The sequence below is a fragment of the Catharus ustulatus genome, chromosome 1 (genome assembly GCF_009819885.2).
Source record: "Catharus ustulatus isolate bCatUst1 chromosome 1, bCatUst1.pri.v2, whole genome shotgun sequence".
In the NCBI taxonomy this organism is placed as follows: Eukaryota; Metazoa; Chordata; class Aves; order Passeriformes; family Turdidae; genus Catharus; species Catharus ustulatus.
Window position 1 is genome coordinate 15174738 of NC_046221.1, and position 25515 is coordinate 15200252.

Here is a 25515-nt window from a genome sequence, read left to right on the forward strand (position 1 = left end):
AGCAGTACTGCCAAAAATATTTTTGATGCATCAGATCCACAGACAACAGCCTGCATCAAACATCTCCCAAGAATTTTCTGTCAGGATCATAAACCTCTGCTGGGCATCATGATTTTTATTCAACTAAGTCTATTTGTACCCTTTACAGTTGGAAAGCTAAAATTCTCCTTGTGTGAACTGGCTCAGTCCACAGAAACAAAGTCTGCCACTAATTTTATTTACTTACATGCTGAGGTGAAAACCAGGTTCATCTTTTAAGGTGTCTGTCTCCACCCTGCAACTACCACATGAACTATGCAGGCGTGATTAATCACATGGTGAAACAGAGAGAACTATGGCACGTAACACTGTATGACATGTCACTGGAACTATTTCCCTTTTCCTATGCCACAACTACCAATTAAATTCAGCTTCTCATTTCTAAGGTATTATTTCACTCTTGTGTAGAAGGTCTCCCAGCATTTTGACTGCACTATAGAACCAATTCTATCCTCCAATATTTGCTCAAAACCGTATTTAGTGTTCCAGGAATACAGTACATCTGTCAATGCCAAATCTGGAAAATGTAAAAGGTAAGCCTTACCATGAAGGGCAGAAGTTGTCAGGATAGTCTGTTTCATAGAATTAGCCTCTGTGGTTTTACTATCATTTCAACACTTATGAACACAAGTTACCTTGTGTTACTACTGGGAGCATTCAAGCCAGTCTAACAGATTAAATTATTAAATATAACTACAGATATATATAGATAGATGCAGATATATATATATATATAAGTCTACAAAACAAATCAGCACTGGAAATGACAATTTACTTTCAGCACTCAGTAGCTAGAATGTATCAAAAGAGGTTGTTATAACAAGCCATCCTACAATCTGCTCCTATCTAAAGTTTAAAGTTGGCAAGAATACTGTTTTCTTGTTGCCTTTCAGACACGGAACTTCTGAAATCCCCTGCTGAGCCTTGTCCTGCAGATCGAGTACTTGTCTCCTTCTGCAGCACCTCCTCAACAGCAGCACATCCCCGATGGTACTCTGCAACCTTATCTTCCTCTCCCACATGTACAAGGTAAGAAGTGGGGGAAAAAATACTACATTTGCATATGTAATCAAGGTGCAGCTCAGCAGTGAGCAAAAAATTACTGGAAGTTGAGAACAGATATGCCCAATGACCACACCTTAGTATTTCAAATGAAAATGCTTAGCAAGGAAGGGGAAGGGACAGCAGCAGGGAAGGAAGCCAGTCATTACGGCTCCAAATCTGCTTCAAAGTCCTTATTCACCACCTCATGCTCTTTACCAGGCAAATTGTACCTAGCTCCTTCCTGTGAACAAGAGCATAAGAATGAATCCAGTAGTGTGTGACTGGTTCTATTTTGCTTGACTTAACCAAATAGCTGTGCCAGGAATACTATGAAGAAAAGGAAAGGTTATGGAAAAACATAAAACAGGATGGAAGATTAAACAGGTTACAGATTCTGAACTGTATCTCCTTTTCCAGTCTAAGACTTAACATGACTTACAGTAGATAGCTTACAGGAACTTAGCAGAAACAATAAAATGGACTAGAAGGTGTGAAGGAGGAAAATCTGATACATACCCAGAAGCATACAAGGCAAAAATACCTCAAGGCATTAAAAAAAACTGTTCAAAGACAAATGGATCTTAGAAAAAGGGACAACTCATCTTCCTGATGCTTCTGGGCATTAATACAAATTATGTTAGCTCAGGTGAGGAGTAAGGTATTAGGAAAACAAAAAGCCCAACCTGCTTCTTTAGGGATCTACCAGTTCAACAAAAATCAGCCTAAGTCTTGTAGTTGAGGCCTGATTTTTCTCTTTAGTTCACCCTTTTTCAGATGGAATAGATTTCCCCAGGCCTTTTTCAAATCATGCCACATTTGTTATGTTTTATAATACCATTTTGTTTTCTTCCATACACACATCTGTGGATGAATGCCTACAAAATAGAATAGAAAATTGCCCTCACTGTCTGTCAGCTGCCTATCAAAGAGATTTGGGAAAGGGACATTTGCTGGAATAATGAAAACATTTTATATCACAATAACTGAAGGTGTTCTCTAGCATGACTGGCCCAACTAGTATTTGATCCTAATAAGGACAGGCACACTAGTTCATAGGTAAAAATACGCTATACCACATCACTCTTAACTCCTCTACTTCAAGTGTGATCCATGAAAATCACTCTCAGGATCATGGTGAATGGCAAGGTTTATAACTCATTTATCTCCAAAGATCTGCCAGCTCCTCCAGCGCTCCTGATTATCACTTGACCCGTGAGAATGTAAAGAACAGAGGAGTTGCAAAAACAGAATATCTGCATCAAAAGAAGTACAGAATAACATGCAGTTAGTTAAGGAACAGTTGTTCCTTTTCCTTGTGATACACTCCCATATCATAGAGAGTTCTTGGTGTTTAAAGAACTAATTTTACATGTCCTTTCACTGAGGAACAACTGATACACATATTCACAGATCCCAATTGAACAGGATGCAATGTCATCTTAGCACAGCAAAGAACTTTTTTTTGCTCTCTTTTTCAGTTATAATTAAGCAGCCTACCACATCCCAAAGAATACATTCATCATTAGACATGATCATTCGCTTTACACAGTTCTCCAAAAATAGGATCAATGGAACACATTGAAGGGAGAGTAACAAGAAAGATGCTACCAAACAGAAAGCAAATATTTGTAAGGAAAACAATAAAGGATGCCCGTTTTCAGGTTTTAACCTTTGGGTGACAGCAGCTGTTAACCAAACTGCTTTGAAACAACAGGGGTAAAGTCCTCACATCAAGGAGATTGTGACAGCTGGGAATGTCAGCTGAAAAGGAAGAGAACTGAAACAGGCTGCTTTGAAACAGTACTGACTTCTCAAAAATGAGAAAGCATATTTTTAGTTAACTTCTGTTGCTCCGAAAAAGCATGTTAAAATAAAAGATATAGTTACATTACAGTAATGGCATCTGAGACAGAGTGAGGCACAGTAGAAAAGGCTCCTTTCTTCTCTATTGTCCCTTCTGGGACAAATGTACAAGTCTAAAGAAACTTGGTTAATGTGTTCAGCACTACCCAACTGAAACATCTGAATTCTGCCTCCACATCTGAATATCTGTGCTCAACTCACAGATGAAAATTTAACAGGTTTCTTCTTTCTACTCTACCATCACCTATCCTCCTAACACTTGAATGTAAGCTGCCAGGTAAATCACACAAGGAATTGGATGTATAGGCCAAGACACAGGAAGACTCAGTACATACATTTTTACTGCCTGAAAAGTGCTTACATACCGTGTGACGAAGTAGTATTTTTCTCAGGAGTACTGAAACAGATTTATTAAGCTAAGCTGCATTTAACTGAAGTCAGTATTTTATCCATCAAGTCTCACTGCTCTTGACTGGGCTTCCCATTCTCCTTGACTGTCACTCAGGAATACTACTTATCTAAGCAAGAAAGAGATACGTAGATTATTAAATAAACAAACTGTAGCGCAACAGGAAAAATGAAAGCAACTCTAGTGTTTCCTTAAAAGAAATGGTCACAAAGATTAGAAAGTTGCAACTGTGAACAGTTTTTTAAAATATCAAACTTCTGTTACTCTTTCCAACAACTCTTTCCAATAAAGAAAGATGCAAGGAACTGGACAACCAGAAAAGCAAGCCAAGACTGAGAAATAAATACAACACAAGCACATAATAATTAGCTAAAAAAACACCCCAAAAAACCCCAACCTGGTCTGATAGAGGCAATGGCTTATAAAAGGTTTAAAAAACTTGCCAACATAACACAGAAATAGAAAGAATTACAAAACAACACTCGTGAAACCCCTCACACAGCTCAACAATTCCAATATTTCATGGCATCACCCAACTGAGGCCCAAGCTATTTACCACTGAGACCTTCTCATGCAGCAGCCAAAAACATTTCTCCCTGAAAGGCCAGCAAGGTGCATCAGAAATCAGATATCAGACCTTAGTGAGAAGCAGACTACTACCCTGTCTATTCCACTCTCCTCTTTCCCCACACACACTTTGCCTCACCCATCCAGCACTCAACCCTCTCCAACCTTTGCTTGGGGGCTTGCCCATTTTTATTTTTTTTAACTACTAAAGGTTTCAAATAGCATTTCCCTCAGCAGGCAATAATCCCTGCCCAAACTGATGCATTGCAGTGTCTCATGAGTGGAGCTAACCACACATCTTCACACATGAAGATATGAGAACACTCTTCACACCCACCTTTGCACTGCCCTGGCAGGAGCAGCACCCACCTGCAGCCACAGCCACCGCCCACACAGCTCCACCTGTGACAAGCAGCTGCGGTGGTAAAAACTAGACTTGCATGTGTTTGTCCCAGTCAAATCAACTCACCAAGCCTGGCACTTACTAATATATTTCTGGGAAATTTCTGTCTTGAGGAAGACTTATGATTTTTTACTTACTTCCATTTTCAAATATTAGAAATACCAGTAATATGCTGAGACTTCTTTAGTCATCACTGTCACAACACCCCAACCATTTGATGAAATCATTTCTGCCCAGATATTAAACTCCAAGAAAACAGCCCCCTTAAAACCCTGCACATCCTAGTAGGAGCGTTGATGTTAACAGTGTAGTCTTTAACTAATTCTCTCCTGATGTGATTTACTTTTGTCTATCCTTACATCACTGAACATAAAGATTTGGGAATACAAACACACCAGAAGACAACATTCTACTTCTCTGGCACATCATTACATAGACTATGAAGACAGGAAACATCACCAGTGAAAACACTATCTTAATACCATCCAAAAATGGCTAAATACAAAATTGAGTTTTGCATCTTGCCACTTGTTTGCTGAAAGCAAAACCAGTCCAATAAATATGAAAGAACTTCAAAAATTAAGCTGTAAGGAATAGTAACTACCAATCGACAAAACTATTCTTTCCCTTTAAGGTTCTAGATCAAGCCAAATGCAAGAGTAGTCCCGAAGATTAAAAATGGATTGAGTCTCAGTCTTGCTATGGACTTCCTGTGTGACCTTGGGTAAGTCACTTGAGAATTTAGTTCTCAAAAATCACAGGCCTATTATAGCTGCCAGAATGAAACACCAATGTTTCTGAGACCGCAAATGAAAGACAGGGTTCTGCTGACTTGCCCCAAACAGAAAAGATCCTAGGCATGAGTCCTCTTGAAAAATACAGGTAACAACCACCAAAAATTAAGGAATATTGACGCTAATCGGTTGAAAGTTGATCTGGAACTGTACTTTGCAATATGGTCTGAAAGCCTACATAAAAGTAGAGTAATTTTTGGTTTTCAACCTCCAGTTTTGGGTATCTGAAACCTATCATGAGTAGAATCCTTATGACTTCCAGAGATGCAGTATGTACTGTTAAAGATCAGGTTTACAGTTGACAAAGCACACCTACTCCAATCAGTTTGCAATATCAATTAGTTAAATGTTTTTGAAGTGACTACAAACAGCTAATGACTTGAGAGCAATAAGCTTATATTTTTGGTAGACAATAATGACTGAAATTAGAAGCAGGGATGCTTAAGAGGCATTTGGCCAGATAATGCAGCTCCAGCAGTTTCTCTGCAATAGAGAGCAGTTAATCAAAAATCAGTTTAAAAATCCCAATAAGCAAAAAACCCACAACCCAAGTTTCATAGAAGTTAATTTTATTTCTTTACCATAGTAAATACACATTTAAAATGTCTGCCATCCCTCGCTGGCATTTTAAACTCTATTAAAACAGATGTTTCCATATGAGAAACGGCATGACAGTGATATTTTGACTTCAGAGCACTTCAGCCTCTTCCCCCACCACTGGAAAACTTCTAAAAGAAGAAATTACAGGTTAATGCCACAACCGGAGTCTCAGTGGGGAAGGAAGCAGGGAACAGCTGTAGAACCCCTTCTTCCTGCTCTGTGCACAGAGGAGCAGCTTACAGAGAGCAAGGGCCCAACCAAAGTCAGTAATACCAATTAACAGGATCGGCAATACAGCCCAAAGTCCACAGAAACCCCTCCCCATTGAGTCGCATGCAACTAAAAATATTCAACAAAAATTTTGGACTGAATTCAAACAAGTCAAACCCTCAGACTTCTAACTAAAAAAAAAATTGAGTGATTTCTATGAGTGGGAAGCTCATGTCAGAAGGAAAGTTTCATCTTCTTGCTACTTTTTACTAACCCTTTCAGCAGCGCATGTACAGAGCCCTACAAGCAAGGTAAATTGTTTTAGGAAACAAATTACCTTAAAAAAAAGGAACAACTGCCTCAGGTAGTTAATTACCTTAGGACAACCTGCTTCACAACTGTTACAATAACAAGCACTGATTGCTGACAGAAATGAAAAGATTTTTTCCTTTTTAAGAGAACTCACATTATATTTCAGTAGCTAACATTAAAACATAAGTACTACTTATAAGAGAGACAGTTTCCTTGGTCTCAAACAGTTAATTCAGTCGTCCATGTAGACCTGTTCACATGTGCCTGAAATTTTAACTTAGGATACATTCCATAAATCCCAAATTGCAAATTTAAATTAACACTAGAGTGAAAACATGATACCTAGTAAAAAGAAAGGCAAGGGGGCAAGAGAAGACAGGCAGGAAGACAGGAATGTTGTATCCCAAGTGTCACTAACACCTGACATCCTGCCAGTAGTTAACACCTTGGAGCTAAAAGAAATATGCTTTTGCCTTTGGGTCTTCTTACAGTTCTTAGCTTGGTAGCAAAATTTTATATAAAATTGTTATCTAATAGAAATAAAAAGAGAGAAGAACCAAATGTAGAGCAACTGAAACAGCACTCTAACAAGTCAATCTACCATAACCTTTTAGTAATGAACTCACCATGACTAAGGCTGGCTTATACCTTCTCCTCACATGTACCTGACAGCACGCAGAATTTACTCAGATTCAAACATTCTTTTTACCATCAAATATGCATCTGAAAACCTGAAGGCATACTTGCCTTATTTTCAGAACACCTATACTTAAGGTTGATATCTTTTTACACTCTAGGAAGGAAAGTTTTAAATATGTTGTTTTACTTATCTCACAGCATTGCTGAAGAACAAGCTGTGTCACTTTTGCCGTTTAATAAGAACTAAGACAATCCCATAACATACATGAGAGAAGCTAAGAAAGCAACTAATCCTGACTGCAAACCAACTCAGAATAAGAAAATCTTTGCTCACATTGAATCTATTTGAAGTCAACATAGGAGTGGCACAATAGCGTGGCTATGCAGATGACCAGCAAAAAATATCCAAACTGTGTCTCCTTCCTTCTCTTCATTTTTGTATCAAAAGGAGCAGGGGTGGGGGGGAAGTGGTAGATGGGATGAGAGACTCCCAACTACCACTGTGTTTCTGCTGTATCACATAATCTCAACACTTTGTTAACTCTTCTGATTTTGTGTATTGGCCAGAACTAGGGACAATGACACAGGGCAGCTTTCCTCAGGTAAGAAGTGCCAGATTTCCTTTAATGGTTTTAATGGCAGCACCAATTGGCTCTTTGCTGATCTCCTGTAGGGACCAATAAGCAAGGTAGAAAAGGAACCAGCTCTAGAGTAAGATAAGACTGTCTTTCCAGCTATAGCTAATGCACCAGGATGGCTCTCAAACACAGAGAAAGAAGGGGAAAGAAAAACAACAAGACAAAAGTTTACAGTGTAAGAATAGCTGTGGCAAGTTTGACAAGAGATAAAAAGAAGAAAAGTTTACAGAATTATAACCCAATGCCATAGCCCAGTATTATTAACTGGCATACTGAATGTCTACTGCAATCCCTCTGTAATAATGTCCTATTTTGTGGGAAAGTGGAGAGGAAACAGCATAAAAATGCTTTTATTTTTTATACTACAAACAAGCCAGTTGCTTATGCATCTCCCCTATGCCCATTCCTCAATAACGAAAGATACCTATAAGAACCAAGTGCGTTTAGAGACTTCGGGGGGAAAAAGCCTCATATTTATTTATTTTAAAGGTTAAAGGGTTAACATTTTTTCTATGCATTTTCTTCAGTAAATATTTGCAAGTCAAACATAAACCCACTGCTGAGAAATCTCTATTATCCAGATTCTATTATCTAACCGATCCTGATGCTCCAATGCACAATGACTTAAGTGGGTTTTAATTCCTCAATAAAAGGAACCAAAACCAGGCTTAACCAAGACACACTGCATTTTACATTGCAGAAGTAGTTGATAAAGACTCTGAAGCTTTTTATAATAAAGCGGGTGCAGCAATAACATCCAAAAGTGATGAAGATGAAAGATACCTGGAATGATACACATCTTACACACCTTTTGTTTTCTGCAAGTGATACATGCTGCAGACAAAATGGTTTGTGCTAAACAGCCTTAAATCTGGTTTTCTAATATTAAGCACAAAGGAAAAACACTGACAGCAAGCGTGGTAAATAAATCCCTCCCTTGAGAACGAAAGCAGCAGACAGGAGGGGGCTGACATGCATGCAGGAGAAAACTAAACACCATCTTTTTTTTCTACCTGCACAAGTTGCCATTTGCTGCAGCAATCAAGGAGCTTTTTTCCGTCGATTTCAAAAGCCAGGTTTTCAGAAAATTTCTCTCTCAAGTCATCTGTTGATATGCTTTTAAGAGTATGGTATTCATATCACTGGATCTTTAAGAGAAAAATCCATTTTCTTTCCTGTTCAGGTAAACATGTTTACAGCTCCTGCACAGACGCTGGGTGGTTCAGACTCACATGTCACACATGTTGTCGTCAGCAACAAGAAAAGCCCCTTTCTCTGATCATCCACATTTTTAATAAGGTAAAGAAAACAGCACTTTCCAAACTTACCTTTAGCACAGCCAAATCATGAGCTAAATATAAATATTTACACCAGGACAAGGAATTAATAACATGAGCGTGCAAACAAGAATACTTGCTAGAAAACGCACACAGCAAAAATAAGAAAACCCTTTTAAGTTCAACGCAATCAAACCAACCCGTTAGCCCCTGGAAAGGCCGTCATTTATCACCGCCTTACGCCCCGAACAGTCAGGATTACAGAGGTGAAGCACCGATCGCGACTGCGATCTATTTCGGAGACCCTTCACTGCATATGAAAACATCTCAGATCGCAGGCAAAGCCTTCCTATCTGTGACCCTGCACAGGAAATGCCACATAAAACCTAAAATTGCCAAGGAGAGTTACAAAATCGCCTACTCTACATCCTATTCCGAAGAGTCGTGCTACGAGGACCGAACTACTTCTCCATTTTCCAGAAAATAAGTAGAGAGTGGGTGTTACGAGCCTTTATTCCCCCCGCCGTGTACCTTCCCAACGCATCTTAAAGTAACACACGCACCAAAGGGGAAAAAACATTACCCCACAGCAGCCCTTAAGTCTGAAATGTAAATGTAATTCCTTATATAGACTGCAGCAGCTGGTCACACACGCACGGAGAGCGGAGCGGGGGCCCCCGGCCAAACCGTTACCACCCATTATTATACAAACAGGTACCTCCGAAGCCAGAGGGAAGGGAAGAAACTTCGCCGCCCGCCCCCGCCGCAGCCCTCCCTTCCCCACCGGCCCGGCGGGGCGGCAGCGCGGCCGCGGGGCGCCGCCGGGCACCAACTCTCGGCGGGGCGGGGAGCGCGGAGCGGGCGGGGAGCGCGGAGCGGGGGCGCCGGCCCGGGGCGGCTGCGCTGCCCCCGCGCGAATCGCTGCCCGCTGCGGCGGCGGTGCCTCCCCCGCGTGTGCTCCCGGGCGTGCCCCCTCGGGGACGGCCGGCGTCCCCCACCGCCGCCCCCCTGAGAGGCGAGCGCCCGCCGGGGGCGAGGAGCCGGGCCGCTGCCGGGCGAGCGGGGGGGAAACTCCGGCGGGCGGCACAGGCGCTCCCGGGCGGGCGGCGGGGCGATCCCGCCCGCGGGGCCGGGGGGAGGCCCCGCTCCGCCCGGGGGAGCGCGCAGGTAACAAGTTTCGGAGTTGGGGCTGTCGCGGCCGGGCGGGCGGCGGCCGCTCCCCCGCCGCTCCCCGCGGGGCTCGGCGTCCCCGCCCGGGCCGGAGGGCGGCGGCGCGGCCGGGGGCCCCCGAGCCCGCTGCCGGCGGCGGGGCGGTCGCGGGGCGTAAGGGGGAAGCAGCGTGTAACGGTCCCGGACAGCGGCGGAGTGCGGAGGCACCGCTAGGCGGAGGAGGGAGGCGGCGGCAAGGGAGGCTCCAGGTAGCGGATATAACGGTGCGGAGGGAGCCGCGCTCCCGGCGAGCCGCGGCGGGGGAATTACTTTGGCGCCCGCTCGACCTCCCCCCTGCGCGCTCGGGACGGCTGTGCCCGGCCCCCGCCCCGGCCCCGCCGCCGCCCCAGCGCGGCCGCGGCGCTGCCCCGCGGGTGACTGACCGTTGTTGCGGCGCGGGTTCGGCTGCTTCCTGCGCTTACACCTGGGGCCATCCGCCATGATCCGCTCGCTGGTGTCTAAATGCTCCAGTCACCTCCTCCCCCGCCCGCCCCCCTCACTCCCTCCCCTCCCCCCCGGACCTGGTTTACGACACTGGGTGGTTTTACTTTTACATCACCTTCCTACACCTAGTGCTCGCCCGGAACCTTGTTGCCACGGGAGACGGGCGCTTTACGGCAGCGCGTTTGAACGGCGGCGGGGGAAAAGTTGCGCCCGCAGGTACCGGGAGCGGCGGCGCCGCTCGGGGGGGCTCGGGCGCCCCGACCCCCGCGCCGGCGGCAGCGCGGGGCGACCCCCGGGGGCGGGGCCGGGAGGGGGGTGTCGGTGGTCGCCGGCCCCGGGGCGGCGCAGGAGGATCCCCGCGGGGCGGTCCCGCAGCGCCGCGCTCAGGGGCTGTTCCAGCGCCCGCCCCGCTGCGCTGCCAGGTGCGGGCCCGGCAGCCGCCCCCAGGTGCGGCGGGGCTGAGGCGGCGGGCCCGGCTCGGCTCCCCGCCCGCGGGGCTGTCCCGGCCCGCAGCGCTCCCGGCCCGCAGCGCTCCCGAGCCGCAGCCTCGCACCTGGCGGAGCGCTCAGCGCTGCGGCCGCGCCGGGAGCTCGGCGGGACCCGTGTCTGCTCTTGCAGGGCTGAGCGAGAAGCAAACAGCTGGAGCACAGGAACGCCGTTCCCACCGTACGTGAAATCTGCCGCTCTCCGGCTTGCTTTAGTCGTACTTGCCGGTTTTACGAAGAGGAAGAGAGGTATAAAATTCTGTGCCGTAAAAAATAAACAGAAGAGAGCAATTTTTCACGGATACTTAATAAGCAACCTCTGTTGTGCTTAATAAACTTATTTAATGTATTAAAAATTAAAACCATCAAGCACTTGTACTGTTTTACTCTCGCTTTTCACTTCAGGCAATAAAATAATTTAGTAAGTTTGCTCCTAGGCGTCCTTAATTTCCTTCTTTTTCCTTATCTTGGCGCGATTCTGCAGAATTTATAGTTCTGTGCTTCTGGGGAACTCTTCTATCTAAATAAATTAAATTTCAGTAAAAGATTTCTCTTAATGGGATACTTTCAATAAGAAATGGATACACTACAGAACATGAGGCCTTCAGCTCTTCTACACTGTCATTTTCCGCAGGCTATATATCCACATTCTGTAACAAGTCACCTCATTTCATGGAAGCAGCATAACATGTCTCAAGGAAATGAACTATTGAACACTGCCAGGTTTTGGGCATACCTTGCATCTGAAGCTCCCACAAAAGTCTGGACAATCAGAAGTGCTTAGAAAATAAGTATTGGGCTAAAATGGATTAAGAATCAAAGATCCAAAGGGATGTTTTCCTAATCAATTGTACCCTCAAAACCCCCCAAGCCTTGGGTTTGGATACTCACATGATAACAGTGGTTGCAGTTGCCAATCATTTGTCTGAAGTTCTCAAAAAATTGTTAACTTTAGATGTATTGTTTTTACATATGTGTCTTTTACTCAGTGATGCTTGGATCTACCCAAGGGTGGTGAAAGAAGCAAATCTAACAGCGCCAAGTGCTTGATGGACCAACAGTAGTCATTCAGAAGCATTAGATTTGCCATCAGCTGGGAGTACTGAACCCCAATATGTGGATGGCTAAGAACTGCAACATGAAACCAACCATATGATAAAAGTGAAACTTGTCAGCTCAAATATCGAGTGAGAGAATTACAAATTTTAAAGCAGAGTTTTGTTTTTAGTTCAGCAAACTTTGTAAAGTTTCTGTGCAGAAGGTGGTTGTGGCTGTGAAACTGTTTGCAAATGAGTGCTTAAGGTATTTTGAAATTGTTCGATGCTTTTTATCATTCTGTGGATGAATTTTTGGATGAACCAAAATATGATATACGGGTTCTCATGCAAAGTTTTTACTTCCTTAAATTTAGTCATGTTCTTAGAAGGTAATTGCAAATAATAAATAATATCTGTAAACATATTTGTAGATTTGTAAGAATATTCTCCTGCATACCCACACAAAGTTCCAGGCCCTCCAAGCAATTTGAAGAGCTTATTTTCATTGAGTTTTGTCACTTTTCACCTCTGGATAAGAATTCTTGTCTCTTCCTTTTGAGAAATTTATGTTTCCTAAGAGAATGAGAAGAGAAACAGTCTCCTGGTGTTTGTTGTGCTCTTTTTCCAAGAGCCACAGTGTCTGTTTGAACTTGAGTCTCCTGAGATTTCCAAGCAGCTGGGAGAAACTGGTGACAACTCCTGCTACCCATTAGTTTGTGAAGAGCAGAACTGAAACTGGCAGGAACATTGGTAGCTGTACACTGCTATAGTTTGGATAAATGAGAAGAGAAAACCAAAGCAACCTTTGTATATGTTGTTTTTGAGACCAAGGAGGTCTAGAAAATAAAAAAAAAAAAGTCGAGAATAATGTTTTGCATCAAGTTATTGATGACCCCAATCACTATTCATTGTGAAAAGTGTCTCATTCACAACTTGTAAACAGATATGTAGATAGGTTGGGTTTTTGGGGTTTTAATTTTAAATTTTGTTGTATTAAATCCAAGTAATCGGGCACTTCACATCTTTATATACAGAGTTCCCATTATTTACTGTGCTAAATGAAGATGCAACCACTGTGAAAGAATTTTTATATACATTAATAAACACATTATTCTAATCCTGGATGCAAAGCAACTAGTTAAAATTCGTATGCAATACATGAGCATGTTCTATATGTAATTTCACCTGGTTTGTGCTTCAAGATTGGAAAACCTGGTTTTCCATTATGGTGCACAGCTTTCAGTCTGACTTTTCGGTCAAGGATGCAAGAATTACAGAATTTCACGACTATAAGGCGCACCCTTTTGACTAAAATTTTGGTCCGATCCCAGAAGTGCGCCTTATAGTCCAGTGCGCCTTATATGATGTACAAAGTTGCGAAATTTGCCAACCCGGAAGTGCGAGCCGTGAGCCGAGCCGCGAGGGGGGCGGGAGAGGGTGGGTGTGGCCAGCATGAGCCGCATGGGGTGGGAGGGAGAGGGCAGCCCCGTGCCACCCCGAGCCGAGGGCAGCCCCAAACCGCGGGCGGCCTTGCACCGCCCCAAGCCATGGCGGCCCTGAGCCACCCTGAACCACAGCAACCCCGCGGTGTGAGCTGTGACCACCCTGAGCCGCAGCAGCCCTGAGCCACCCCGAACCGTGGTGGCTGTGAGCCGCAGTCCCCCGAGCCCCGCCTCGCCAGCCGGGGGTGGGTGGGAGTGTCGGGGCCCACATATGAGAAGGGCGCTTGGGGCTGCGTTTAAAGGCTACACCAATCTGTGAAAAATGTTTGCAAATTGAGCACCTGCCAGTAAACTCCACAATGGATCGCGGGATTCCATTACTAATTCATTACTTTGTTGCACGTGGCACAGATCTTCGCTGCAAAAATAAAGTGCACCTTATAGTCTGGTGCGCCTTATATAATGCACAAAGTTGCACAATTTGCCAGCTCCCAGAGGTGCGCCTTATAATCCGGTACGCCTTATAGTCGTGAAATTACTATAATTAATGTATTCATTTGCAAAATCTTAGTGAAGAGGAATATTTCTGCATCCTCCTAAATGTGGCAGTCTTGAGAAGATATCTCTTTAAAGGAGGAATTCATTATGTCATCCGTAATAATTTCTAGTAACATAATTAGTATGGGAATTTAGGCAACCTAAATAGGCATGTTGTAGTTAAACATGAAATTGCACAGCTGATGTACTTCACCTTTTTTGAAATTTATTTCCATTGTATGAAGACAAGAATTAAAATATCTCCACAGTCACACTATGTTGTATGGATGTACAAAACCCAGGTAATGATTCTTACAGACAGTTTCTCACATTTTAAAAATGCTTATGGAGTGAAGTTTCAGATTGTATCTTAAGTATTCTAGATTTAAGGGTGTTCATTTAAGGAATTGAGAAGTACAGTGGAAAACAGCTCAGTATTGTTTCTTGTGTATTTCTTGTTTAATTTCTGATTTGTGAACATTCTTTTTCTTTTCCCTGATTTCCATTAATGAAACCTTGTTTTCAATTCCATGTATTTCTTGGAACCTCAGTTCCTAAAGTTTATTTTTCAGTTGGTGATTTTTTCTTATAGATTTTTGCTAAATGCACTTTTACTCCTCTGTTGGAATTGTAGTGTAAAGATTTGTTAGGAGAACAATGACAGAAATACACAGTTTGCTGCAGCTGAGGAACTAATCTTGAATAAAATGTTAATTTTTGAGGTAACAACATAGAGGTGTAGTGGCCTTTCAGATGGTCTTCCAATTTCTATTTATGCTTCCAAATAATTCTAATAAGTTTTGAAGGTGTACCCTGGGATGTTGTATAGTCTCAAAAAATAGTAAAGCTGCTTGAAATGTTCACATTCATGTAGAGCAGACTGTGTAAATATTTATCATGGGAAATTACCTTTTTTTCACTTTCCTCATCTCATAATTTTTTTCTTTTTCCATTCTTTAGCATGAATTTACTTGTTAATTTAAAGCTTGAAGTTTATGAGATCTAATAAATTGTCATCTCTTTGCACAGCTTGAGGAGATTGTACCTGCTTGAAAGATATAAGTGTGAAGGTGCAACTCTGCCATAAATCATCAATTAGTACATAGCTACAGATAGTTATAATGACTTGCACATATGCAGCTGACTTTTCTAACATCTTCCTTATTAAGCAAAAGTGTTTGTGAAGGTCACAAAGGCATTCAAACCCATTTTGTTTCTCTTGCTCTCCCTTTGCCCTACTTGTTGCATATTGTTTTTCGCTTGAAAGCAATTAACCTGTGCTGATACCAATGTCAGGTTAGTATACTGTAAAAAAATGAATGTACTAGAACATAACAAGGACCTACTCTTCAATTCTTATATTAACTTTAACTTTCAGAGTGATCTCTGTTTCAGAACCTTCACAAGAAAAAAATTATTTGAGAAAAAACTTGAAAAGATCATTTAACGTTCTTCATCCAAAAGGCAAATTTCATGTATTCAAAATGGAATTGGAATGCAAATTTGAGTATAAGTGGTGGATAGTAAACAGTTGCAGGGGGTTTTTTGTTTGCTTTCAAAATACCTGGAACTTCAGATGAGAATGTCTACTTCAACACTTTAATTTCTACCACTAAATGAAGTAGCAAAGTGCTGTTTCAAACCACTATTTTTTTTAAAATTACATCTGAAATTGTGACTGATCAACTTACATTTGTAGTGCAGTTAGATTGCCTGCTTTTAATAGCAGTGCATTTTCCATTCATCTTTGTTTATGATGACTCTACTAAGTGTTCTTATCCTTTACACTAATTAAACTCTAATGCCTTGTGAATATTTCCACATATGGATGATGTTTGTTTGCTTCTGTAAATTCTACTCTATTTCTGATTTAGTTCTGCTCCCCAGCCCTCTTGCTGTTTGCTGTCTCATAATTTTGTGCAATTGCTCATTTGGCTCTCATTTGGGGTTATTCCCTTTGTTATGATGTCTGTACAGCTGGTTCACACAGCTCTTTAAATCCCAGCTTAAAACTGATTTCTTAATTATTTCTTTGCATAGTCTTCTCATTTATATTTGGTGGTTTTAGTAGTTGAAACACATTCTAATGTTAGGTGTTACTCATTTGTTATCTCTCATTTCTTGTTTTTTCTCACTTTAAGTGCATAATGCTTCTCCAGGGAATGTTTGTTAATACATGAAAGGAAAGCTGTTGTTCTGGAGCTTGCAATATGTATTCTGAATATACAAAATTAACATAAAGAAAACCAGAAAAAAAAGGTATGAGAGTCTACCAAAACAAACAAATAAATACAGTTGCAAGTCTCATTTTCCTTAGGAGACATCAACAAATCATCAGCCAATGCCATAAGGAGAGACAGATATTGCCATGGGTAATTTCTGGAATGTGAAGTGAAGCTTTGGTGTATTCAGCATAGTTGGTCTCATTCTCAGGGCTGGCAAGGTCTGTCTGATAGTTACAAACATATGGTGTTAAAATGCAAGATGTTTGAAACTCAGATGCATAGATCAAACTTGTTGGAACTACAGAGCTGTGTAAAATTCTAGTGTAATTGTATCTGAGTGAGTTTGTTGGAGCAGGGAACAGCAGTTCAGTGCAAGAATAATCATGTGTTGGTAACATCTCATGTAAGGTTATGCATATCAAGAATTTTGGGTTGCGCTATCAAAAAGGAAAGCCTAGTTTGGATCCATCCAAATAATAAGGTTCTCTGTTTTCCCTTGTGGAAAAAAAAAAGTCTAAAAATATTTTAGATCTAAAAGATGTGGGATCATCTAGAAAAGATCTTTTTTTTACCCAAGTATTAAAAGCCTGCATTAGAGCAATTGTTAAAGCAGAGCAGGTGGTCCACAGGTTTCTATGAACTAAATTATTTGAAAATTCACTTTATTAGGTTGCCTGTTTTTACTGGGGAGATTTGAACAAAGATATCTATGGTGGGCAGTATCTTAAACCCCCGGGCTTTAGTTATTATGAAGAGCTTTCATTTTCTCTTATTGATGACTAAGTACTGTAAAAAGGACAAGAGCTCCTGTGTCATCTTAAGAGAAGAACTTTAAAACACTCTTCCACACCACTTAGATAAATGTTATGGCCATTAGATTATAATATTTCTCTAGTTCCATTATTATTTTAAGTATTTTATAATCAAAAACGTTCATCAGTACAGGTGAAGACCATTTGAATTTTCTTTAGGAAGGTGAATTTCCATCATTGCTGAGTGACAAGGGTTCAGATTTTTATTAGAAGAGGATATAATTGAACCTTGGTTTTTAATATCCTGCAGGAACTCAGTGACTACTGGGATTTCATATTAAGGATTGATCATACCCAATGTTTAGTGCATGCTGGGCTTGTTCTAAAAAGCCCAAATTGGTTGCTGAAAGCAGTTAGGTAGAGAAAAAACAAGTTTGAAGATCTGCAGGTGGTTAGGTAGAGTGAAGAATTAGGCAGATTTGGGAATACCAAGAGCAGATCTTAACATGCCCAAAGAATTTACCAGGAGAATCCTGAGTATCTGGAATTAAGTAGAAGCTGAAAATAGTAATTCAGAGCTTTGTAGGTGTCTCCAGGATTTTGACTGACCATGGTTTTGCAAATACAAAAGAACTATCTGAAGTAAAAAATTAAAATTTGATTTGTTTTAGGTAATTTTGTTTTATTTAAAAGATTCATTACCTATTTCAGTAGCTGTTGGTATGCCTTCTGTGGAGCAGTTCAGTTCTTGCAGGTGATGACTAATTCCTGTTTAGTAACCATGGTAGGTGACCAGGTGTGGGACTCAGCTGCTCACAAGTTTTACTTGTGGGCTACTCCTTCCAACTGCCTTTGTAGTTAGTGGGGATCTAGCCAGTAGAGCCTGGCACATCTCACAGGCACATAAGTGAAGTGAGATGAATTCCAACCCATCTCTTACTCCTGACATCAGTCCAATCAGTGAGGTATATTTTCCTGCCATGAGGTGTTTGGGGTTTTGGAGATGACTTCATTCCTCTGCTCTAATTTTCTCTCCCAGTTTTGTGAGGTGAAAAGTCCTAGAATTTGTTGTCTCACCTGCAACTGATATCTGTTTTGCCAAATATATTTAGATACTGTTTCATGACAAAGCCGTCCTCTGTGGATTTTCATATAATTTACCATATTTTACACAACACCAAAGGAAACAAAAGCATTTGTTATGGAATGAAAAAAAATAATTCTCTCCCCTCCAATAAATATTTGAAATGCAGACAAGTGTTTATAAAAACATCTGAGCAGTCTTAACATAGAGAGGATAACTGTGGAGGCCTTATTCTTCAGAGATGTGCAATTCTAAAGCTCAAAGTTTTTTCCTGCAGCCAGATGTATTTAGATTCATCATTGCAGCATCTTTCAGAGAAGGACAGAAGACAATTATGTTAATTGTATTAATAATAGTACTTTAGTGTCATACCATTTATTCTAAATAATATCAAATAATGTCATTGGATTCATTGCTAATTTTTGGTGTTATGTTAATTTACAAAATGGATAACTCCTCACTTCAATAGTGTTCTTCACCATGAATCCAGGACTGTACCTACCTTGGATTTTCACCTTAGACCGCTTTATCTTTAGTTGCCGATTGCTTCATAAATAGTGCTCTCCTCCTAAATAGTGTTTATATGTTCTGTAATGTTTTTACCTTAACATTATTTCTTGCTTAAATGTTTGTCCCAGAAGGTCTGAAAAATTATGTTTTCAATTCCTGTTAATTTCCCCTTTTACAGGTAGTTTATGGACAACTATTTTTCAGACTCTATTTCAAGGCATTCTAACTACAGCCTAGTCTCAATCTAAGTCAAATCACAGTCACATTTTCTGTTGAACAGTAATGCACTGCATTTGTTTTACAGCCTCTCTAACTGCATTTTAAGGACATATGCATTGCTTGGGTCTCCATTCTCCTTAAACTGATGCATGCTGGTATGAATCCTAAGCAAACTGCTTTGGTGCCCTTTTCCCAGCCTGTTTTTCTTCTGGAATAGTGATGGATAACCCTTTCTGTTGACTTGGGCAAGATCAGAGAAAAAAAAAGCAAACAGACAGACCTGTCCATTGCTGTGACTACCTAGTCTGAAATGCCAAACTTAGCAAACAGGCCGTCCTTCATACATAAAAGAAAATATAGACACAGTACCCAGCCAGCCAGGAATCACCAAATGTACCAGAGCAAAGCCTATGGCTAAAATGAAATGGAAATATTTAATGTAAATTCATCTGTGTGTTCCTTTACTTGCCTGCTACACAATGCTGTCTCTCATGTCCTACTACACCAGAGCTCAGGGTGCCTTTCTTCATTAGATTTTCTTACCTTTCAGAATGTTAAAATATATGCAAAACAATTTTAGATTAAATTTATGGTGTATATCTGTTACTACAATTTATCTGTTTGCATATATATATACACACACGCATAAAGCTATTTTTAAAGATTAGGAAGGTCACAAAGTCATGGGCTTGGCCTAGATTCATGATCCCTTGGTTATACCCACATCTGGCTGCCCCATCCCTTCCCAGGAGATTACTCTCACCACAGCCAAGGCTGCTGCTCAAATCCCCTTGTATTAGCAAACTGAAAACAGCAGTAGTCCAAATTAAAAATGCTCCACTGGACCAGCAGCTGCAGAACCAGTCTTTCTCCCATTTATTTGAAGTGGCTGAAGAGGCTACTGTTTCCAGTTGTAGGATCAATGTTCTTTTCAGCTGCTCCACCTATATCCAGCATGGATGGCAACATTACAGAATGGAAATATTAATGCTTCTCTTTTCAGTCGCAGAGATTTAATTTTGTCCCGTAACATGTTAGCTACATTACCCCATCTCTCCTGCAGCTTGAGAAGGTGTGTCACTTGGCAATGTGTTAATGTATCTTTCCTTCTGGTTCAAAATAGTTTCCAAATCCTGGTCATGCAGGTTATGCAGGCCCCACTCTGAAGACGATTTTGGAATTTCCATGGAAAGCAGTCCTGGGCAGATGCTTATGTGTGATTTTGACTTATACGATATATGGAAGGTCATACATGATGCCAGACACATTTAATTCATCAGAGTAGTCTTCCTAAATGCTTTGAGAAACTAGCCAAAATAGGAAATTTCCTTTACCAAGAAAAGTGGTTGAGGATTCATCTGGTCTTTTCTTTTTGCAACAGTTCTGCTATACTGTTAACCACCAGCTAAGGGAACACATCTCTGTTGGGGAAGTAGATAGCAGAAAAGTTCCAAATACTTTTTATTCCACTTTCCTGATGGGAAAAGATACAGGTTTCTCCAAAACTTTTGCTCTTCCCCCTCAGAATCTTAACAAATTCATCAGAAAGCTCTTTTCTTCCACAATTAAAAGAATGTCGAAAACACTTCCCTTTTGCAGTCCTACTTGGATCTAAATCTGCGTTTGACATTTCATGCTACACCCAGTTCCAACAGATGTAGGCTCTGTGGCCTTGCAATTAGGTACTATGTTAAGTGATATCTAATTTTAGGACATGCCATATGGCTCTCCCTGTTTCTCCTAGATCGTGTATGAAAGGTGAGCATGCTGTTTCATTACAGAGATCCATTACTTCCTGAAGTCATGGGAAGACTCCTGCTTCCTCAAGAAGATGCAGTCAGTGCTCTTTGGACCACAATCCATCAGCAGGCTTTTTGGACCCCTTTTACATTCTAGTTAAAGATATGATCTCAAAAAGAAAATGTAGGCATCAATTAATATCAGAAAATTTATCCCTAGCCTGAGATTGTACGTTTCAGGATGAGTATGTAGCAGTAATTTTTCTATCTTTCCCTTCAGAAGATGCTATTTGATGTAAGGGACTAGTAATCTCCAATTTTTAAGTTACTATTAATTTCAGTGAACAGACCTGTCTTCTGTGATCTGACCATCTGGGATCTTTTTAAAAGAAAAACATCATTCCAGTATTAGAAAGAATATTTTAACTTGCCATATTTAATCAAAACATATTGAAGCAAGATGCAAAGCAGTATCAGATATAAGCTAAATTCCTCTGTTGGATGCTAAGTGAGTATAACCTTCCTGTCTAAAGAGAGTCAAAGAGTTTAAGAAATTACTTGCTTAGGGTTATGCAGAAAGTAATAGGGAGTAGTGATTTAATAATAAAAGAGTTAAATATAATAACAAAACACAAAGATTAATATATGTTGACTATATGTTAAGACATTTTAGGGGTTAAGATATACATTGAACAGAGTGTCAGGTTTTTCCCCTTTGCCTCTCCCATTAGGAATTAGATCACATTCCACAAGGCTAAAGGGAATCACCTTGTTTTCATTTTCCATTATGAATTTTTCAGTGCTGGTCTGTCAGGCTCTAACCATGTATTTACTGAGCAGAGTCCATCTGACCAGTGGTGAGTTCTCTGCTTGCTGGTGATGCATCCATCACTGGGAACATGTTCCCTCCTCACCTGACAGCACTGCTTATCCAACTGCTCCCAGAGCAGGAACGTACAGAAAGCACTTAGAGAGACAAGGGAAGCCATTCCCTGGAAATCAGGGCTCTTTGAGATGAGCAGAGAGATGTTTGAGATGATGCTTCACCATATTCTGCTGAGTCAAGTCACCATCAAGTCAATACATATTCTCTCTTGGGAGTCCTAGTTACAGCTGTGGATCTTAGGAAGTTATAGAAGGAAAGAAAGAGGAGGGCTGGAGTGCTTTAATAGCCTCTTCTTTTGAATATCCAAGGAAAATACAAGGAGGGCCCCATTACTCATGGAACACAAGAACTGCAATTGCAGATTCTATCTGGCATCGATCCCACTGATTTAATCCACAGGACTCTACTGAAAAAGGATTTTTGGGGTGATCAGTTAGTCACTATTAATTATCTACAGAACTGTTTCTAGTGGGCCTTACTATAAGATTTGCAAGCATCACTATTTTATCTCTTCTACACACTGCTGATGGTGCTTGATCTCCATTTCTTCTTGCTTGAATTTATGTACATGGCATACAAACTTTTGGTTTCAGTGTATTTAGTATTTTGTAACAGTTTATATAGTTATAAGATTGTTTCAATGCAATTTGTTGAGGATAATTAGCCTGTAGTTGCCCTTCAGGGAGGTAAAAATTAAAAAGCAGTTTTGGTCCTTTTTCTGAGTGACACAGCTGAAACAAATCCATTTCCCAAAACGGAATTTGTCAGGAGCCAGCTGTGCAGAGGGATGGGTGGAAGTGGGTATACAACTGGAAAAGCTGCTTTTGCAAAGGCAGAGAGCAATGACAAGAGGAGAAGTAAGACCCTGCTTTGGGGACAAAGTCCAGCAAAAGAACCTTGTTGTCGAGGTGCTGCTTAAAGCAAGGCATGAAATGGCAAGCAACACAACTGCCTTGTGTAGTATTTAATTCCAGCCTGGTTAGCAGAGCCATAAGGCAGAGGTTTCTGGAAACTCTCCTGGTGTGCCCCTGGCAGCCAGCAGCCTCCCTGCCCGGAGTGCTCCCAGATTCCCGAGCCCGGGACACCCCTCTGCATCCCCCGGGGAAAGCTCCATTAGCGCCCCATTAGCACAGCGAGGCAGCCAGACCAGGCTGGAAGGCATCCTGCAGAATGAGCTGGTAATTAAGGATCCTCAATTAGGCAGAGCCTTGAGGCAAGAGGATGACCTATGTCTGGGAAGAGCAGGTGGGGCTGTAAATCGGTGTAAATCGCTTGAGAACTCTTGGGGTTTGGTTTTTTTGTTTGTTTATGTTTTGGGGGGGGGTTTGTTTGTTTTGGTGGGGTTTTTTTTCCTCTTTTGATTTTCGAAGGGATCTATTTTTGGTGGCTTTTTGTTTGTTTTCTCATTTTAATTATATATCTATATATCATCTATACATCTATATATCTACATATATATCTAGATATCTATATATATCTGTCTGTCTATCTATCTATAATATCATTATATTTATTACTTTCTATTCCTAAGTGGTTTAGAATTAACTTCTCCAAAATAGTGAAGTGTAATGAACAAGAGAATTACCAAATATTTGAATTAGTAATCACTCTCAGAATTTAGATTACAAATTTTTGATACTGAGTGTTACAAAAAAAAAAAAAAATGAAGCTACTGATTAGTGGGACATCAGTGAGACACCCCAGACAATTGTCTGAAAATGAGCAGTGTCTTGAATCTCTCAGAGTGAAAGTCCTATGGATTCTGGGCTCCATTTTCTGGCACACAGTGCCTTGCTTTCAGCCATTTTTTACTCCTCGTTTTTGCCCATCCACTTACAGATGTAACTAATCTCCCCTGGGTGGAGATTCCAGCATCACTGCAGAAACTGTCCCACTGCACATTCCGTAATAAAAAATATGCCACAACAGGTTATATTTAGCAAGGAAAAGAGGAATAGAAAGTGGTACATCTGCACAATGAATATAATATAGCATAGACTTGGAATTTCCTGACTTCAGCAGTGCTTCCAAAATAATAATGTATTCATAGAATTGCACTTAACTTTCTGCTTTTAAAAGGAAAATATTTGAAAGCAAAAGTATTTTCATCTTCCAAGTTCTTCTGGCTCTGTGTGTGAGATAGTGGAAATAACACAGGGCTGTGTAACCACAGCAAACAAGTGGGGTGGGAATTCTGTTGCTGCTTGGCTGGCCCAAGCCAGAGCAATAGTGAAGCCTGTATTTTGATTTTAATAGGTAAAAGTATTTTTCCCTAAACTCCATTCATTTCTATGGATGAAAATAAAATTAATCAGTTTTACACAGAACTGGTGGTGATCTACAATTACTGATGTCTGGCATTTCCATTATAAAAGGCAGGTTTTAGTTGGCTTTAATTTCAGCTGTTGGTTGGTTGAAATTTCACCTGATTAGACAGGAGTTTCCTTTGCTGGCTAAATCCTGCAGTCTGACTTTCCAAGCCAGAAGTTTAGCAAAATTTTTCATCAGTGTCTATCAAACAATTAGGCAAAAATACATTATTTTGACTATATAGAGAATCTTGTTGGGATGTCTCTTCCACTTTCTGTGCAAAGTCTCAGAAGTTGTAGCTATTTGTACAAATTTAGCGCATGGATATCCAAAATAAGAAAAAAAAAAATCCATCTACTCAAGCATGCTGCAAAGCAGGGACAGAATTAGCTCACAAAGAAACACTTGATTGATCCACTAGTAAAAATGCTGAAAGGCAGCAGAAATATGTACATATTTAACCTCCCAGCAATTTTAACTTTAGTGGGTGAAATGAATAGTTATTTTCCTTCCCTCTTTTACCAGTAAATTTCCCTGATATTTGCAAAACTTTGAAGTGTAGATTTTATTCTTCCTTTTACAAATTAATTTTATCTTTAGCATCACTATAAAACCAAAAGCATGACACCTGACTCACTGGCTTCTTCCTAGGTGTTTCTCTGGAAGGCATTATCAGATGCTCTTTGGATACTGACGCTTTTAACCACAATAATAAAAACGTTGAAGATATGTAGAGATGACAGAATTTGGGAATCTTGGTCAGTGAAGATTATTTGGCATACAGCACTGTATCTTAGCTCTGTTCTCTGTTAAGTCCCTTTTCAGCATTAAATAGGGAGATTATTGATGTAACATAGACAGAGGCTCTGGAACTTCCTCAGTGCTCTTCCAAAATGAAAATTTCTTCTGCTCTTCATCGTCCTGGTATCCTCCTCCTATTATTTTTTTTGCTGTCATCAGCCAGATCTAAGAAATAAAAGGTTACAAAACTTGAATTACTACCGGTAAATAAATGGCCTTATTAATGTTCACAGAAGCAGTAATAATATTTTGTTTCTGTGATTAGAGAGATGTTTTCCTTCACAAGTTACTCAGTATGTCAATAATTTTAGATATTGAGTTTTGATACTTTGCTGTTTTCCTGTGGGAGTATTTGGAGATAAGTTCCCAAACCAGCAGGTTTTAAATGAGACATATTGCTCCTGGTTTTGAGCTGGGTGTGCTGGCCACCAAACGCCCAGGGGTCTGATGGACAGGTAATGCTGTCTTTGCCAAGGCTCCATGACAAACTGGTGGATATTGGGTCAGGCCCTGGAAATTGTCTGTCTTCTTCCATTTAAACTGCAGGCTTAGAGCAAGTCTGAGCAGCTTTTCCTGTGGTGAGCTTAAGCGTGGGATCAGTGCAAACACATATGTTCTTGTGGCTTCATTGGATCCAGAAAATCTGGTGGGAGTATGTCTGCAACCTAGTCGTGATTGCTGCAAGCTGTGAGCGTGACCAGGGACACTGCAGAGCTTCAAAACCTTGGGAAGACTCTGTTAAGGTTAATGACATTGGATATGCAACTGATTTACAGTGTGCTGAAAGTATCCTGCCTATATAAGATATGGAAGAAAAAGCAATGTGAACTGTGGCTTTTCTGATGAGTAAATTTGACACATTGCTGCATCCTAAAATTATCTGGGAAGTTGTTTATTTGTTTGTTTGCTTGCTTTCAGACTAAAGTTATATTACAAGTTTTCAGTAACTAAAAATTTGCAATGTGTAGGGTGTTTGCAAGCTCTAGAATCTAAATCAAGGTTTTGTCTACCACTTATGTGGTATCTACCTACTCAATGCC

The 25515-nt window shown here is 41.0% G+C and overlaps 1 protein-coding gene and 1 long non-coding RNA gene across 4 annotated transcripts in view; one reads left to right on the forward strand and one right to left on the reverse strand.

Annotated features, from left to right (window-relative positions):
- Positions 1 to 10664, reverse strand: part of ZEB1 (zinc finger E-box binding homeobox 1) — a 122901-nt gene extending 112237 nt beyond the window's left edge. For 2 of the 3 annotated variants that reach the window (XM_033060998.1, XM_033060981.1), the window contains exon 1: positions 10388 to 10664. In XM_033060998.1, the coding sequence (XP_032916889.1) occupies positions 10388 to 10445 (58 nt within the window). In that variant the 5' untranslated portion in view covers positions 10446 to 10664. Of the gene's footprint in view, positions 1 to 8531; positions 8746 to 10387 lie in introns of those variants that run through there. The other variant, XM_033060990.2, reaches the window with a different exon arrangement.
- Positions 10088 to 11363, forward strand: LOC116996928. The gene is made up of 3 exons (XR_004418041.1): positions 10088 to 10213; positions 10578 to 10664; positions 11067 to 11363. It is a non-coding gene; the product is annotated as an uncharacterized LOC116996928 (long non-coding RNA).
- Positions 11364 to 25515: the final 14152 nt, after the last annotated feature.